Here is a 14,988-nt window from a genome sequence, read left to right as displayed (position 1 = left end):
CAGGGAGTGGGAGAGGGTCAGCACATGCGTGGCTCAGGTATCAATCAGCGGCCGTCGAAAGTGCGGGGAAGAACAGAGGCGCAGACTCGTTACAATCATGGGATATCTAGGCCAGTTTACATCTGTAGACACTGAAATCATAATGATGAGAACACCCACTAAAGTCGGAGAATGGACAAATCTTACTCCTACTTCACCACTTAATTGAAGTACCAAACACGACATTCCTGTTACAACGAAAATACAAAGCAAGAGAGCAAAATGACAGCGAGGCTCTCAGAAGTGGCATAGGAAATCATTTTACGTTAAGCACTCTACGCATTACGTGTCGCTCCTATCGTGCATCCTATTGCCCTCTTGATTGCTAGAAGGCGCGTAGCGACAGTGTGAGGCACGACCTGAGCCGGATAGTAACCTTGGAAGTAAGATGTCGCCTGTGGGCCAGTCAACCCATCAACAGCAGCCTCGCTGCCCAGAAGGGGCAAATCGTGCTGCGAAAACATCTTGATTAAGAGCACTTAACAGGATTGCACGTTATGACTGACCGGAGCCTCGGTAGGGAGCGAGTTGTCAGGAAAAAGGAACTTCTTCGTAGGGGCAGATTGTACCTTCTGCGCTGAGCATATTATGGGTCTGCAAGAGTGTAAGCGGCGGAGAACGTGAACGTAACATTTAAGACATACCTTTGCACTTGTTCTCTGTATGGTCACTAAGCTGTCTCTGGTTTCGTCCCTGAAATCGCGAAGCTCATCTCGCAGCCTGCGAAGTTCATGCCGGATAGGCTGGAGAGCGGCAGCAAGCCACGGAGGCGCGACTTTGAGAGGCAGTGGAGCCCTATCAGCAGACGCCAATGGGCAAATGCTCGTTGGAACGGCTAACCGTCGTTAGACATTCCCATCAAAACCTTGGTCTCATAGGCATGAGCATCTGTGAGATGGGTTGCCGTTACGTTAGGCGCAAGTGCAACTAGGTATTCACGGCGACGAGAACCAGTTAGTATGTTGCTAGGTTAAGAAAGACTAGTATCTACATATGCCACTTTCAACGCCGCGGCGATACTGCCATGCACGATGAAAATCATTGACAGTTGGGGGGTCAGAAGGTGCCTGAGGAACAGGTATGGGTGAATTCTGAGGCAAAGCGATTGGAGCCATGAGCAATAAGTGTACTGAAGCCGGTAGTCGAACTGCAAGCTTCAAGTTGAACAACGTTGAACTTGAAGAGCCGTCACGGTACGTGCCTGTCACGGTTCGGGTTCCATCACGCGAAGTGTGACTGAGCGTGTCGATTGTCTGGACACTAGTCGCCCCGAGCTCACTACATACTGTACATTATTTTAGAGTGAAGTCATGTTGGCGCACTTCTCTCATAGTCACTGTCTTCCTCGAGAACTTGGTTCCCCCGCCATTCAGTATATAAAGCGTTGATTTTTGCAGAGCGAGGAGGAGATTGCACAGTGGTGACGAAACCTCTGTGCTGCGCTATCGAGCCGCAAGGACAAGTACGCGTTCTTCGATGAAAAGCTATTCAAGGGCCGCCCCAGACAAGGGGGCCCTCACTGTCAGGAGCTCTGTAACCACGAGCTTGGTGCGAATGGGCGTGAGGCCTCGCTCACGGACGCAACTCCGATACGGCGTTTTCTCTGCCGTGCTGCATGATTTTTGCTGAATTGGTCCTTGTTGCTGCTGTTGGCTTCTATCAGTGCGTCTAGCTGGCCGAAGGTCAAATATCGCGTAAACCCATCCAACTGAGAACCTGTCCTGCGTAGAAGATATGCGTCGCACTCTTCAAAGCCGCGACTTCATTCGCACTGTTTTCGAATGCATCGACGAGCTCGGAGGTATGAGCTGCGGCGAGCAATCTATAAGAAGAGCTGTTCACTTCGACTGATGCAACTACGGCATCTGTGATCCTGAACGGGCAGGCAACATATTCCTTCGCGCTCTACCAGATAGGGACATGAAACTTCTCGCTCGAGTACGACCGAGAGGGGTTCGGCATCGGTGCACGCAATTGCGTTACGTGCCTAGGTGTCGACAAGCCACTGCGTCGATCTGCAGCCGCAATCGAAGCCGCAATCCCACTTAGCCCACTCTCGGAAAGAGTCATAATTCCACCGCTGCCAGAGCGGCGGCCTCAGCGCCCAACTGCGATATCGGTGTGTATGTCGTCATGAACAGTCTGGGCTCCAGCACCTCCTGATGACCTTGGTCTACCACCAAAGGCACCGCGACTGGCGCCGCCGAGAATCCGTTCCAGAGGGGTCACACGCGTCTGGACGTTCATCACGGCGGACTTGTACAATGGGCATTTCTCCGGGCCTGCCTAACAACGCGAAGAACGCCGCGCGAGGACAACATGGGCGCACCCGTGACGCCAGAACCGTCCGCATCTACCGGGATGCTGCCACGGAAGTGCCCCGTATCCGTCGAGGGCATCAGTAGCGCGATCGTCGAGAAGGATGTGTCTGACGCGTTGGTACATGGCGCCCGGGGGGTTGTCGGAAGCGGCGAGCTGTTGGGCACGTTTCAGCCACTATATCACGATTGTTGTCCGTACTCACCAAGTACCAATCAGACTCGGGAGCAGAGCACCGGGAATGGGCGTTGTCCAGCGATGCGGCCAAGGTGGACCGACGGCGGCGTCGGATGGTACAAATCAAGCTGTGTACGCCAATCGCCACCAGAAATAACGAATATCCAAGTGATTCAACGTAGTGTCAATGCAGTCCACTTGCTTTGCAGTCGCGGCGATGCGGCGGCACTTCGGAGGATCTGATTGCACCCCAGCTTCTTGTAAGTAATTGTCTTAAGTAGAGATAGGAAGCAGGATATCGATGTAGCTTCGGCGGATCTTCGTGTTCGATGAAATACCTCCAGAGACCTTGATGGGGTTTGGGTGAAGGAGCATCAGACTCGCTGCATACTCTACAGTATGGTGAGGCTGCCAGTGTATCATCGACATGAGTTGTACTATCAGCACATGGAGAGTTGACAATGCTGCACACCTAGATCTCGAAGCTCCTCTGGTTGCAGATGCTCATATAGCTCAGCACAAGTTCAGCGTTTTATCTGCGGGATGGTCTTGAGCGGGTTCAGTCCAGTGGCATGAGTTACTCTGAGTGTGGACGCGGCAAATGCCGGTCGATCTCATTCATGAAGCTTGCATGACAGCGGGTACCTAGTGGAAAGTCTAGCCAACGACTATATTCCAGCTCCACGAATGAATTCAGTCGCAGTTCTTCGACTCGCGCAGGTGCGTCGGGTTATTATCAGAGATGCCATAGATGTCGATGAGAAGAGAATCTACCGATCATTGGGATTACGTCACCAGCATTCAAAGTTTTTTGCGTTCCGCGAGTGCGACCTCGTCGCTCTCGATACGTTCCAGAGGATGTCTCTCTTGTTGACTAAAATCATCCCGAAGTCGAAGCCTTCTCTGTTCTTACTTCTACGCCTCATGTTTGTTGGTTTTGAGATTGCGAATTTGCACTGAGGCAATTGTCATCAATGACCTCTTCGGTGTCTCTGCCCGGCGTGCTGCTTACAGATCCAGAATGTTCGACTTGGCTGAGTAACGTCCAGGAAGATTTCTCTGGCAAATCGTTTATCGGCAGCAACGGATGAAGGAAGACAGCCTATAAAGGCCGCCTCTTGTTGTCTTATCGCATAACATCTCCTTCATCTCCAGCACCGTCATGGCACCTCCCATCTTGTACAATTCCCCCGCACGGGGCATCTCCTACTTCACACCCGCACAATACCCAGCTGCCGGCACTGCAGTCAACCCCCAGCCCGACGGGAAGCTCATCCCGAAGATTTTCCAGCCGTTGAAGATTCGTGGTGTGGAGTTCCACAATCGTATCTTCGTGCGTAGAGCATATGTGGCAACTCTTGGAACCTTACTGATGCGCAGACTCCATGTTCTAGCTGTCGCCGTTGTGCCAGTACTCTGCAGAGAATGGTAAGGTCAGCGCATGGCACCTGGCCCACTGTACGTCCGATCATCGCATTGTAGCAGATTGCACATATTGACGACATCATGCGCGCAGTGGGCGGTATCTTCACACGCGGGCCGGGCTTGACTGTCGTGGAGGCGACCGCAGTGCTGCCAGAGGGACGCATTACCCCCGAAGACGTTGGGCTCTGGAGCGACGAGCACATCGAGCCGTGGCGTAAGATCGTCGAGTTCGCGCACTCGCAGAACCAGAAGATCGCGGTTCAGCTTGCGCATGCAGGCCGCAAGGCGTCGACTTTTGCGCCGTGGATCCATCCGGGCGCCGTCGCCCCCAAATACGCGAACGGATGGCCAGATGAGGTTGTTGGCCCGAGCGCGGTCCCGTTCAATGACCTCTTCCCTAAGCCGAAGGAGCTGACCAAGGAGGGTATTCAGAGGGTTGTTGAAGCGTATGTCGCCGCGGCGCACCGCGCGCTCTTGATTGGCTTCGATGTGATTGAGATCCATTCCGCACATGGCTACCTCTTGGGAGAGTTTTTGAGTCCCGCGTCCAACAAGCGCACGGACGAGTACGGTGGGAGCTTCGAGAACCGGACGCGTTTCCTGCTCGAGGTGGTGGATGCCGTGCGTGCCGTCATTCCGGCTTCCATGCCTCTTTTCCTCCGGTGAGTGACCACTGATGTATGTCCATTACGACGGCTGATCTTCTTGTAGGATCTCCGCGACCGACTGGCTTGAAGAGTCGTTGGTCAATCAGCCTTCCTGGCGTAGCGAGGACACTGTTCGCCTTTCATCCATCCTCGCCGAACACGGGGTCGATCTGCTGGATGTCTCCAGTGGCGGAAACCACCCTCTGCAGAAGATTAAAGGCGGTCTCGGATACCAGGTGCCGTTCTCCGAGGCTGTCAAGAAGGCGAACGGTGACAAGCTCCTGGTCGGTGCTGTTGGCGCAATTACAGAGGGCAAGTTCGCGGAGAGTATCCTCGCTAAGGTACGTCGAATAATTCTATCGGATACATATCGCATTGAATTCGTTTACTTTGCAGGGCCAGGCCGACGTTATCTTTGTTGGGCGTGGATTCCAGAAGAACCCTGGGCTTGTATGGTCGTTTGCAGAGGACTTGGGCGCGACCATCAACGTTGCACACCAGATCGAGTGGGGATTCTTAGGTCGTGGATCAATTGCGCGAAGAGATGCGGCGCTCTGACGGTAGATAGTGTAGCGTCAACTTCAGACATATAGAGGTTTTAGAAGCAGGCATAGAATTGTACGTACGTGCATGTTATTCAAGCTTCCTCCGAAGAACGTGTCAAAATCAGTATGGAAGAGTCAGTGACTACATTACCCCGGAGGTGACCGTCAGACGCGACCTGTCACAAATGCATCACGAGGCGTTACATTTCACGTGATTACCATATTGTGGCGCGACCGGTGTTGTGGACAGGCTGCATGCGCAGGATATGATATCGCAACGAGATCAGCGGTCGCCAAATAAGAACAATAACCCTTGTTGACTCGGAACGCGTTGTTTGGGACTTAATGGCTAGCGTTCGAGAAGCGGTCGTGGACACCTTCAGAAAGTATAAAAGGCCGAGCGTCGACGCGAGATCCCAAAACGCCTCCTCCTGACCTCGAACTTGTACGTTCCACCCATCCACTCATGCTCGTTGAGTGGCACTCACCTAATTTGTCCACGGAACCAAGTCAGGTATGTTCATTGCATCAAATTGTTGCCAGGTCCGTTGCAACTGACTCATTGACGCAGACCCGACAGTGAGAGAGTGACATAGAATACAAGAAATGCACCTGAGTAGGACGCAAGCATGTAGTAAGATGAGAAACAGTCACGGCCAACAGCAACGTCAATGAGAACCAACCTTCAGAGGCCATGCATGGAATGACAATCTTGGATACACAATGTTCCCGGTAAACGCGTCTACCTGAGTAGGTACGTCGTCAGCCTTCTTGTACGTTGAGCACGACTTACCGTTTTGCATGTCTCTTCCTTCTCGCGCGTTCTCGACCCGTGGCCGCATCACCTCGGTCGTCGCTGTTGGTAGATAGATGTGCTACGCACGGAAGAGCATCAAGGTACGCTCTCTCTTCGTTCAGCATTGATACTCGTCTGACGCGAATAGGTGAAGACAGTGATTCCAAGCACAAAAATCGACATTGAAAAAAAGGGTCGAATGATCTAAGAGAAACAAGGCCGGCTGACTCCAAAGGAATACAAGAAGAAAATGATTGACTGATTCAAATAGGTGGAAGAAGAACGTGAAAAGACGCGGTCAGCAGTTGACAAGTGCATTCATCATGGCATCCGGTCTCGCAGACTGATCATCAATTGCTATACCTTGCCATAGAAATGTACGTCGCTGCCATATCTGCACAGGTTCACTTACAGCACATCGATGCAAACGCCACGCCCAATGAATACGGTTCGATAGGCGAAAAAGACAACAAGAAGTTGTGACAAGAAAAAAAAAGCCGAAGGACCACGCGAAACAGCAAGGAATACATCAAGAAACCGGACGAACGATTCAAGAGAAACGGCGAGAAGATGAAGACGCACGATGGGATGGAGCGGGAGTCAGGTTGGGGGCACAAGGTACGTCCCGAGGTACGGGCGGGCGAGCGACTGTGCTCGTCGGTCCTGGCGCAGGCCTTTTCGTGGCCTTCGGAATAAGTACCCGCCCGTGCTTTGCACGAGCTCCGGCGGGGAAACCAACGTGCGCCGAATTTTCTCTGCTCCAAGTTTCTCCGACAGTGTCTTCTCTTCGACCTCCTCTTTGTCTTGTATAGTACCATACTTCATGCCGAATGTCAACGATGTTGGTGTTTTAACGTCTCCGCGTGTTGAAATTCCGTTGTACGAGGTTTATTTACTAAATACCAGCCGAACGAACCATGTACGCAGAGCAATAGGCATGGTCAGATATAGATGACTCACCAGTTTAGGACGCCAACAGACGTAAGAATAGTGGAGAAACCGAGGTCCAGCCTGTGATACCGGCGTGATGGGAGTCCAAGCAATCGCTAGCTCCGATGAGAGAGGTGACGAAGGCAAACATTGGTGAACAGAGATCTGAGTATACCCACAACTCTTTCAATGTTCAACATTCGATGTTGCAACGCCTTCAATAACGTTGAAAAGTGTTCAAGAGTGTCACGGTCCGATATCTGTCGAACTCGAAGTGCGCACATCAATCCGGGCCGAGACATCCGATTCCACGCCGATACGAGTTCAACGTTCAACGTCAATGTCATTGCAGTGGGAAGCTCTGTACTCTCCGTAGACCTAGGCTATGTTGGTACAGTTCTACTCTACACTACAAGGATATTATAAACAAATGAGGGTGGGTAAGCATACATTCCGGGATCCAGAGTCTGCGCTATAAAAAATAACAATACATGTTCGATACATCATCTAGCAGGAATCAGAAGGGTCAGGCAAATGCCAGCTTAAGTCTGGCAGGATGCGGAACATGGATTAAGGAACTTGAAGTTAAATTTAAAGCAGCGATTCACTTTAATCGTGGAAGTGTCGTGAGCGCCTAGATCTTCTTGCCTTTCGCCTCTCGAGACGAACGGGACTGCAGGTTAGTACCCGACCACCCTGACGGCAGTCGTCTTCAATTTCTCCACGGCAGTCCACCGCGACGCGTACGCATAGGGGGAATCAGCATCGTCCTCGCCGATATACCCATCATCGACCTCATCGTCGGGTCCGCAGAAGCGCGGGCGCGCGAGCACCTCGGCGGCAACGGCGCGGTCGATGCGGCGCGAGATAGAGTAGCGAGGTTGGGCGGGCCGTGAATGGGACAACCGGCGAGAGGAGGGGCCACGCGAGGACGATGAGGACTCGGAGGATGAGCAGGACGACGGCCGCGAACCGGTAGCCCTCAACCTGCGATGGCGTTCCTCGCGCATCTTCTCTTCGCGCATCTTCGCCTCGCGCCGCTGTTCCTCACGCAGGCATTCGTCGCGTTCGTGAAGGAACCATCGGACCTCGGCCGTGCGGAGCATGTGTAGGGGGACGGCATGCGCCGCGGCGTCGAATGTGTGGGCACTGGGGTCGTGCAGCGCGGCGAGGGAGCCTTGTCGCGGGTATGTGCACGGGGTAGCTGCTGGGTGTGGTGTTGGTGGAGTGGGCGTCGGCGCAGGCACAAGTGCGGGGGCTTGGGGATCGGGGAGAGGAACGGTGGACAAGACAGGGCTCGGTGGTGGCCGCTTGGGAGTCTGAGGCGGCACTAGTACACCGAACTCGTCCTCGTCCGCTATTCCGCCGTACGCATCTCTTGTGTTCTCGAGCCACTCGCGCTCCCGCCAGAAATCCCGGCGGGAGCGCCAGAAGTGTACGAGCCACTGGATCGCAGTGTCGGAAGGCCCGTGGTAGGTGAGCATCGGGTCCTCGGCCACGGACGTGGTGTCATCAGCAGCGTCGGCAGCGATGGCTCCGGCATCCTTGTTCTCCTCGGGTTCATGTGGGGTTCGGGCGATACGCACGCGGGAGCTGAGAGAGAGCTCGGCAAAGTTGACTGTGGCCTCGTCGTCCTCTGTCCATGGCTCGTTGAATGGGCCACAGGGAACATGTGGGGGGATAGAGGTGACCAGGAGTCGTGGTTGGTGTGGCAGAGGGGTGTTGGGCATGAGTAGGGAGGATGTGGCCGGTGGGGACGTTGTGAACGTTGACTCGGACGACAAAGACACGTTTCCCAAGTCCACAGTGTCGAAGTGGTGGCCCGAGTCCTCACTGTCACTTTCGTTGAAGGGTATCATGAACGGGAGAGAGCCACTCTTGAGCTCGTCGGAGATGTCTTCTTCGAGCATCGACTCGTCGCAGGGGTCACCGAAGAAGATTGTGCTAAGGGGACGAGCTGGCAAGTTGTGCGTTGAAGGTTCGGCTGTGAACCCCATGCGGCTTACACAGCGGGGAATGATGTCTTGGGGGATGTTCATGGTGGTGTCGAGGCGGGATGGTGATGGTTTAAGAGAGAGAGGCGAGGGCAAAACTCTGCCCCCAGGTTCGGGGCGCTAACCGCGTCTGTGGCCAAGTCTCAGAGACGGAACGCGTAGGTCACGTGCGCCACCACGCGAGAACCACAACGTTAACGCTGCTTTTCATATATATCAGAGTCAGCGATATTGACGTTAGTGATCATCCTCTGTTTTGACCGCTGCTTCCTTGGCCAGACCTCAAACAGTCTAGGGCATGAGCACTCTCTATGCACGCCCTTGCCTCGTTTTCTAGGCGGTACCTAGGGTCCAGCACTGACTCTGCACGACAAAATTTATCGTCTCTTCCACGAGGCGGATATGGAGTCCGCGATCTCCCCCAATGCCGCGAGAACTCTTGGCGAGATGGTGACTAAAGCTACTTAGGCAAGTGCACCAAATGGTGGATTGACCGGGAAGGAGGACATGCAGCTGAACCCTAATATTCGCTCAGAGCCCTCGGCGCTGATGTCCCGACAGATACCCTAGTAGTGCGCACCCTTCCCAACCTTTCTCCCACCAGCGGTGAGAGAAAGGGCAAGAAGGGGGCGCACGACAAGCGTACGCGTGTGGGTGGGGCTGGCGATGTGTTGAATCCAATGGGACGTGCACCATTGCGCGCTCCGTTTGAGGAGACTAGAACCTGACTGACTCTCTAACATTCCGAGTATGACAAGAAGTCGGCGAAGGGTCGTATCTCAAAACGCAGCGTTGATCTCGTGCGAGGTAATCCTCGCGGCGACCCGGTGGCTATCTCGAGCTCGCACCTGTGGTAGCTAGGGAGTACGGCGTTGACCGCCCTGTGTTGCTCTCCTGTTCTCCATGCCGCAGTTAGGGGATGTGTCCTGCGGAATGTGCGGGGCCGCGGAGAGCTATACACGAGGTGCGTTCCAGTCCACGGGAGTGACGTGTGCGGGAACCTTCCATGGACATTAATGTAGCGCGACGAATCACGCGGTTGTCACTGTTGTTTGGCGCTGGGTATTGCAAGACCACACCAGCGGTTATTGCCTGAGGTAAGGATTCTGTAACAAGCGGTTCGGCATGCTTGCAGATGTCTGAGGTTGTGGCGGCCGCAAGGGTATGTCGATGTTGTATGCGGACATTGCGGTGGTTGTGGTTGTGGTGAACCACTGGTGGTGGTGTTGAGTGTGATGGTGGGCGTAAACTGACGGGATGGACAGGTAAGTCGCTCCCTTATATGCTGAACGAGCTGTGGGCGCTTGGGATGTTGCAACCGCAACGTGGCCCGTGCTTGCAGGCTTTGCGTCGCAACCACAACTCCATTCTGAGCCTGCTGGTGGTGTATTATTCGAAAGCGTGTCGTGCGCAGTGTTCCACTTCGTCACGAATCTAAAACCGCTGAACAACCACTCAGTTAGAACATACTATTCTGTCGAAGACATATAGGTTTATCTTTTTTAAAAGCAGGGGCAGCTTTGGAAACCACCCGATATTTCTCTGTGAGTCAGTTTCTGAGATACATCACCGTTTGTCTGAATTGTTTGTGGCTCAAGCATAATTTTCGGCTGAAATTTTCTCCATCAGGTTCAAGCGACATCAGGTTCAAGCGATTATGGCAACTTTTGCTTTGTAGTGGCTTAGCACGATTGTAAGCCGCGTTGTTCATGTGCTGACACATTTGATATCGTTCGTCGTCTACAGCATGTCGAAGCGGGATTTCCACGCTACCGTGCGCAGTGTTTCTCGGCAACTGCAGAGTGTAGTCTCCCAGATGTGTCGCCAGACTGCGAATTAGACTCCGATACATGTACGCCCCCGCTAGGCGTTTCGTAGCCTCGTTGCATCCCCCGGGCTTTATCGGATCATTCATTATGATAAAGTTGGTCCGCCGATCTTGTGCGATCTCCGGTAGGGCAGACGAATTTTTTTTCTTGATGCGAGGCGAAGTCATGCATGCTCCGCATGCAGCACTCCCGGAAGGCCTCGCCAAGCGCCGGCGAGGCGAAACTCATGCCGCCAGGCATGGCGAGGGCTGGCAACGCTGGCGAGAGTGCCACCTTCACGGTGGTGACCGCCTCGAGGCCGCCTCCGGACTTTTTGCTTGTAGCCATCGACCAATCAGTGTCGGGGAGCTAACTATCATTCAGCAGACGGCGGAACTGCGGGGGAAGGGCATGGTGGTGCCGTGGACAGTCAAGGCCCCGCTAGCGTGGTCTGCGAGCCCGGGGAAAGCATATCGAAAGTTCACAAAAGAACTGGAGTTAGGGTCGGGATATCTCGTCGATGGAAGAGCGGGGTACGTTCGTAGAACAGGAGACATGAACACTCACAATGCCCGCCCGTACTGCACATGCAGCCTAGTTGGTACTTCCGACGACCGCGAAAGAGTTCCTTCTGCTTCGACCCTAAATTACAACCCGTTAGTCCCACTAGTTAGCAGTAGCATAGCGCGATAGGTTCGCGACGAGGCGCACTTCGTACCTTACCATCAACGGGAATAAGACGGAACTCACTTCGTGCCTCATTGTGCTATTGTGACTGAGACAGCCACGTTCAGTTGTTGCTGTGGAAAGTCTTCTGACTTTGAGGGAGCCGGAGCACGTCCGTCCTCATCGTGGCATCAAGAACAGCGCACAGTAGCTGGGGACCAACTAGTGAATGGGTGTAAATTGTTATAGTAGAGCAAGCAAAGGGTGTACAGGAGGTAGAGCAAGCAAAGGGTGTACAGGAGGTAGAGCAAGCAAAGGGTGTACAGGAGGTAGAGCAAGCAAAGGGTGTACAGGAGGTAGAGCAAGCAAAGGGTGTACAGGAGGTAGAGCAAGCAAAGGGTGTACAGGAGGTAGAGCAAGCAAAGGGTGTACAGGAGGTAGAGCAAGCAAAGGGTGTACAGGAGGTAGAGCAAGCAAAGGGTGTACAGGAGGTAGAGCAAGCAAAGGGTGTACAGGAGGTAGAGCAAGCAAAGGGTGTACAGGAGGTAGAGCAAGCAAAGGGTGTACAGGAGGTAGAGCAAGCAAAGGGTGTACAGGAGGTAGAGCAAGCAAAGGGTGTACAGGAGGTAGAACGGTGTACAGGAGGTAGGGAGATTAGCAATATCAGCGCGATTAGGAAGACAAAGACATAGAATACAGGCCCGCTGCAAAACCTCACAACACATCCCATGCCATCCTGCCTAACCAGAGACCACCCTAATTTTGGCTAATAGTTTTTGGAGGTGGACCTCAACAACAGGTCGCGCGTTTTCACTCTGTGTCGCGCGTTTTCACTGTGTCGCGCGTTTTGAGTCTGTGTCGCGCATTTTCACTCTGTGCCTACTTGGTCCAAAGACGGGACTACTGCGGGTGCATGAGGGGTTGTAGCAATAGGCGAAGGAGATGCACTAGCGTACCTCCGCTTTCAGGAGATGGCAGACGGGTTTGCGCATAGCCGTATCCGCCTTCGTCGCTGGATGCGTCTTGCTGCCCGTCTTGCAGCTGTGCCACGGCTGGAAGAGCAACAGGCCGCAGCCGAGGAGCTGGGGGTGCGATGTATCTCTACCTCGCACGCGGTCAACGTGTCGTGCGGGCGGAAGAACCCCCGGCTTGTTCGTGGTCGAGGGGGGATTTCGGCCAAGTCCTTCATGGCAACGGTATGGACGAACTATGATGATGGTTGTTCTGTATAGCCTGGGAGGGTGTAATTCCGAAGTCGGGAGTGTTCCAGGTGGCTGTGAGCACAGCGAGGAAATATGTGTGTCACACAGCTGATGCCCGAGCGCACATCCGCCCTTTAGAAGATGGCGGAGGAGTTTACCGTGGCCGGGAGAGCGACAGGTTGAAGCCGAGGAGCTGAGGAGCCGGTGGCCCATTTTCCAGTGGCGCGCCGAGTGTACCTCAAAGTAAGTGTTCTGTAACAAGTTCGTATGCAGAGGGTTGAGGAGCGGCATAGTATGCGTTCGTCGTGTGAGCGGACAGTGGTGGTACTGGTGAATGGGGGTCAGGGAGGTAAGCTGCTCCTTTTATGCTAAAGGGATTTGAGCGCTTCACTCGACGCGTTTGTCACATGATCGCACGCCACACGGGCGCCATGGCAACGTAGGTGGCCGTCGCACAATACAGACTCGGAGGGCGGTCTTCTTTGTTTCTCATATTATCGACTGTAGAATCCACCGCTTCAGATCTGTGCTAGTTTTCGTCATAATCCTTGAGGCAACTAAGAAGATGGAAGCCATCACAGGAAGCATTACTACTTTTATCCATTGGAAATAACCTGGCAAAAAGCATGGAAATCAATAATATATTTTCAGAGGAAAAAACCTCGAGAAAAAAGTGAGAAAAGAACAAAACATTCTCACGGTTTTTCCCTTGGAAATAAGTTGCCTACCATATCAGGCAACTGGACATGCCAGGACATGCCAAAACCCGGACAAAACTACCATATTTGGCGACCAACTTATTTCCAGTGGAAAAACTGCGGAAATGCTTTGTTCTTTTACACGTTTTTTCCTCATGTTTTTCCCGCAGTATAACTTTGTTGATTTCCACGCATTTTTCCAAGTTATTTCCTCGGGAAAAAAGGAGTTATGCGTCCTGTGCATACGACTCGCGAAGTTTGTGACAGGATACAACATGATTATCGGGCTTGCGCTGTGGGATGTTCCTGCATCCAGCTGATATATGCACAGTTTCTATGTTCCAGCAAATGCTATTCTGAGAACCTACAAACCATTTGGTGAAGGAATGTGTGCGGTTTACATTTGTCCGAGATGAACGCCTACAGGTTGCGGCACCTTTCTTGGCATCTTGCAGTGTTTGTGAGCGGGGTTGTTTCGACCGGTCGTGTGCGCTCCATCATCTCCTATGTCCGTTCTTGCGGTGAATCGTCGCACTCATGGGTGGTTGGTATTTCGGTCCTGATCTCGAGGAATGTGCGCCGCTCGGTGACTGCTTCTGCGCATCTCTCCATCTAGTTTTCTTTCGCATCGACCTTGCTCGACATGCACCTCGAACACACGTGTAGTGATATGCTCGCTTTTCTAGAGCGACAACCCTAGACTGGGGTTCATGTCACGCTTTTGTCACAATTGGAGGGACGCCACCATAACCTACTCGACACCTTGGAAATCCTTGAAGCCTCATGTCCAGCGTGAGGCCCACATTCATGTACGGTTGTATTTATGGCTACAAACCGCGTTGGGATGGAACGCCTCAGAGTATCTCCAGAATATCCTAGATACTTCTGCTGATCCGAGGCGCGTAATCAACACTGAAGTCCGTCCATTGTCCGGGTGCCTCACCTATCCGAGTCGCGTGTTAGGGCTCATCCCATCGTCCCATCATTACCCACCCGCATTGTTGCCACATTTGGGTGTCCGTTCGCCACCTGTATGGACCGAACTGCTGTTGGTGCTCGAGTGTGTCTGGGAATTGGGTGAGTACCTGTCGATCGCATGATCGCGATCCCACATCGCCCGTTGTGCCGTACGCTGTTAACAGATGCAAATTACTAGTGTCTGTGATATAGAAGATAACGATGCACGAAGTAGAAGGTGTGTTGTGTAAAAAATGCCAATGCAGAAACCTGAATGTAGAAGCAAGAAACAGTGCAGATGCGGCAGCACGGATGCAGAGGTGCAATCGAGAAAGCAGATGCAAAAAAAACTGTTAAAACAAAGCGAGAATATGAAAGCCACCGGGATGGTCCTGCCAGGGATGAATGCGATACGGATAAGATAAGGGTGCGTCGCTAAAGAAAGGGGGGATGAAAGTTCTTCTCTCACTAATAAGGTTATCATAGCCCAATCTGCCTCCGCCGTTCGTTCTCTCCACGATCCATCTTGTCACTTCCGCGGCCCGAGCTCGCGACAGTGGCAGTATGGCCAGTGGCAAAGGAGCGATGTGATGCGTCTAGGACCATACCAGCATCCGGTGCCCATTCAGGCCTTATCTCGCCCCTCCGCAGCTCTCCTGCGAGAACGCGCAGGTGACGCGCATGTCTCGCAGGAGATGCCCAACCGCGTGGACTGGGACGGCCAGCTTGGGGGCCTGGCTCCAACGATGAGACTACTGCGGGAACATGACGGGTTGTAGCAATAG

The 14,988-nt window shown here is 53.2% G+C and overlaps 7 protein-coding genes across 7 annotated transcripts; 3 read left to right on the top strand and 4 right to left on the bottom strand.

The window, feature by feature from the left end:
* Positions 1-570: 570 nt before the first annotated feature.
* On the bottom strand, positions 571-1,154 carry SCP_1402940 (hypothetical protein; the record flags this gene model as incomplete). Its single annotated transcript, XM_027763998.1, has 4 exons — positions 571-633; positions 684-814; positions 880-966; positions 1,031-1,154. 4 exons carry the CDS (start codon positions 1,152-1,154, stop codon positions 571-573), a joined length of 405 nt encoding a protein of 134 aa, XP_027619799.1.
* A 2,543-nt stretch (positions 1,155-3,697) lies between these two features.
* SCP_1402930 (NADPH dehydrogenase afvA) lies at positions 3,698-5,165 on the top strand (the record flags this gene model as incomplete). Its single annotated transcript, XM_027763997.1, has 5 exons — positions 3,698-3,868; positions 3,930-3,993; positions 4,052-4,622; positions 4,672-4,948; positions 5,004-5,165. The coding sequence occupies 5 exons, from the start codon at positions 3,698-3,700 to the stop codon at positions 5,163-5,165; spliced, it is 1,245 nt and encodes a 414-aa protein (XP_027619798.1).
* Positions 5,166-5,711: 546 nt separating this feature from the next.
* SCP_1402920 (hypothetical protein) lies at positions 5,712-6,773 on the bottom strand (the record flags this gene model as incomplete). Its single annotated transcript, XM_027763996.1, has 4 exons — positions 5,712-5,764; positions 5,836-5,898; positions 5,946-6,027; positions 6,564-6,773. The coding sequence occupies 4 exons, from the start codon at positions 6,771-6,773 to the stop codon at positions 5,712-5,714; spliced, it is 408 nt and encodes a 135-aa protein (XP_027619797.1).
* Positions 6,774-7,558: 785 nt separating this feature from the next.
* Positions 7,559-8,917, bottom strand: SCP_1402910 (hypothetical protein; the record flags this gene model as incomplete). Its single annotated transcript, XM_027763995.1, has 1 exon — positions 7,559-8,917. The coding sequence occupies one exon, from the start codon at positions 8,915-8,917 to the stop codon at positions 7,559-7,561; it is 1,359 nt and encodes a 452-aa protein (XP_027619796.1).
* A 1,953-nt stretch (positions 8,918-10,870) lies between these two features.
* SCP_1402900 lies at positions 10,871-12,038 on the top strand (the record flags this gene model as incomplete). Its single annotated transcript, XM_027763994.1, has 3 exons — positions 10,871-11,020; positions 11,065-11,281; positions 11,596-12,038. 3 exons carry the CDS (start codon positions 10,871-10,873, stop codon positions 12,036-12,038), a joined length of 810 nt encoding a protein of 269 aa, XP_027619795.1.
* A 272-nt stretch (positions 12,039-12,310) lies between these two features.
* On the bottom strand, positions 12,311-12,535 carry SCP_1402890 (hypothetical protein; the record flags this gene model as incomplete). Its single annotated transcript, XM_027763993.1, has 1 exon — positions 12,311-12,535. One exon carries the CDS (start codon positions 12,533-12,535, stop codon positions 12,311-12,313), a length of 225 nt encoding a protein of 74 aa, XP_027619794.1.
* Positions 12,536-14,425: 1,890 nt separating this feature from the next.
* SCP_1402880 (hypothetical protein) lies at positions 14,426-14,794 on the top strand (the record flags this gene model as incomplete). Its single annotated transcript, XM_027763992.1, has 3 exons — positions 14,426-14,441; positions 14,491-14,630; positions 14,690-14,794. The coding sequence occupies 3 exons, from the start codon at positions 14,426-14,428 to the stop codon at positions 14,792-14,794; spliced, it is 261 nt and encodes an 86-aa protein (XP_027619793.1).
* Positions 14,795-14,988: the final 194 nt, after the last annotated feature.

This window comes from Sparassis crispa, assembly GCF_003851025.1.
Source record: "Sparassis crispa DNA, contig_000013F, whole genome shotgun sequence".
NCBI lineage: Eukaryota > Fungi > Basidiomycota > Agaricomycetes > Polyporales > Sparassidaceae > Sparassis > Sparassis crispa.
This window is presented reverse-complemented; position numbering and strand designations above follow the sequence as displayed.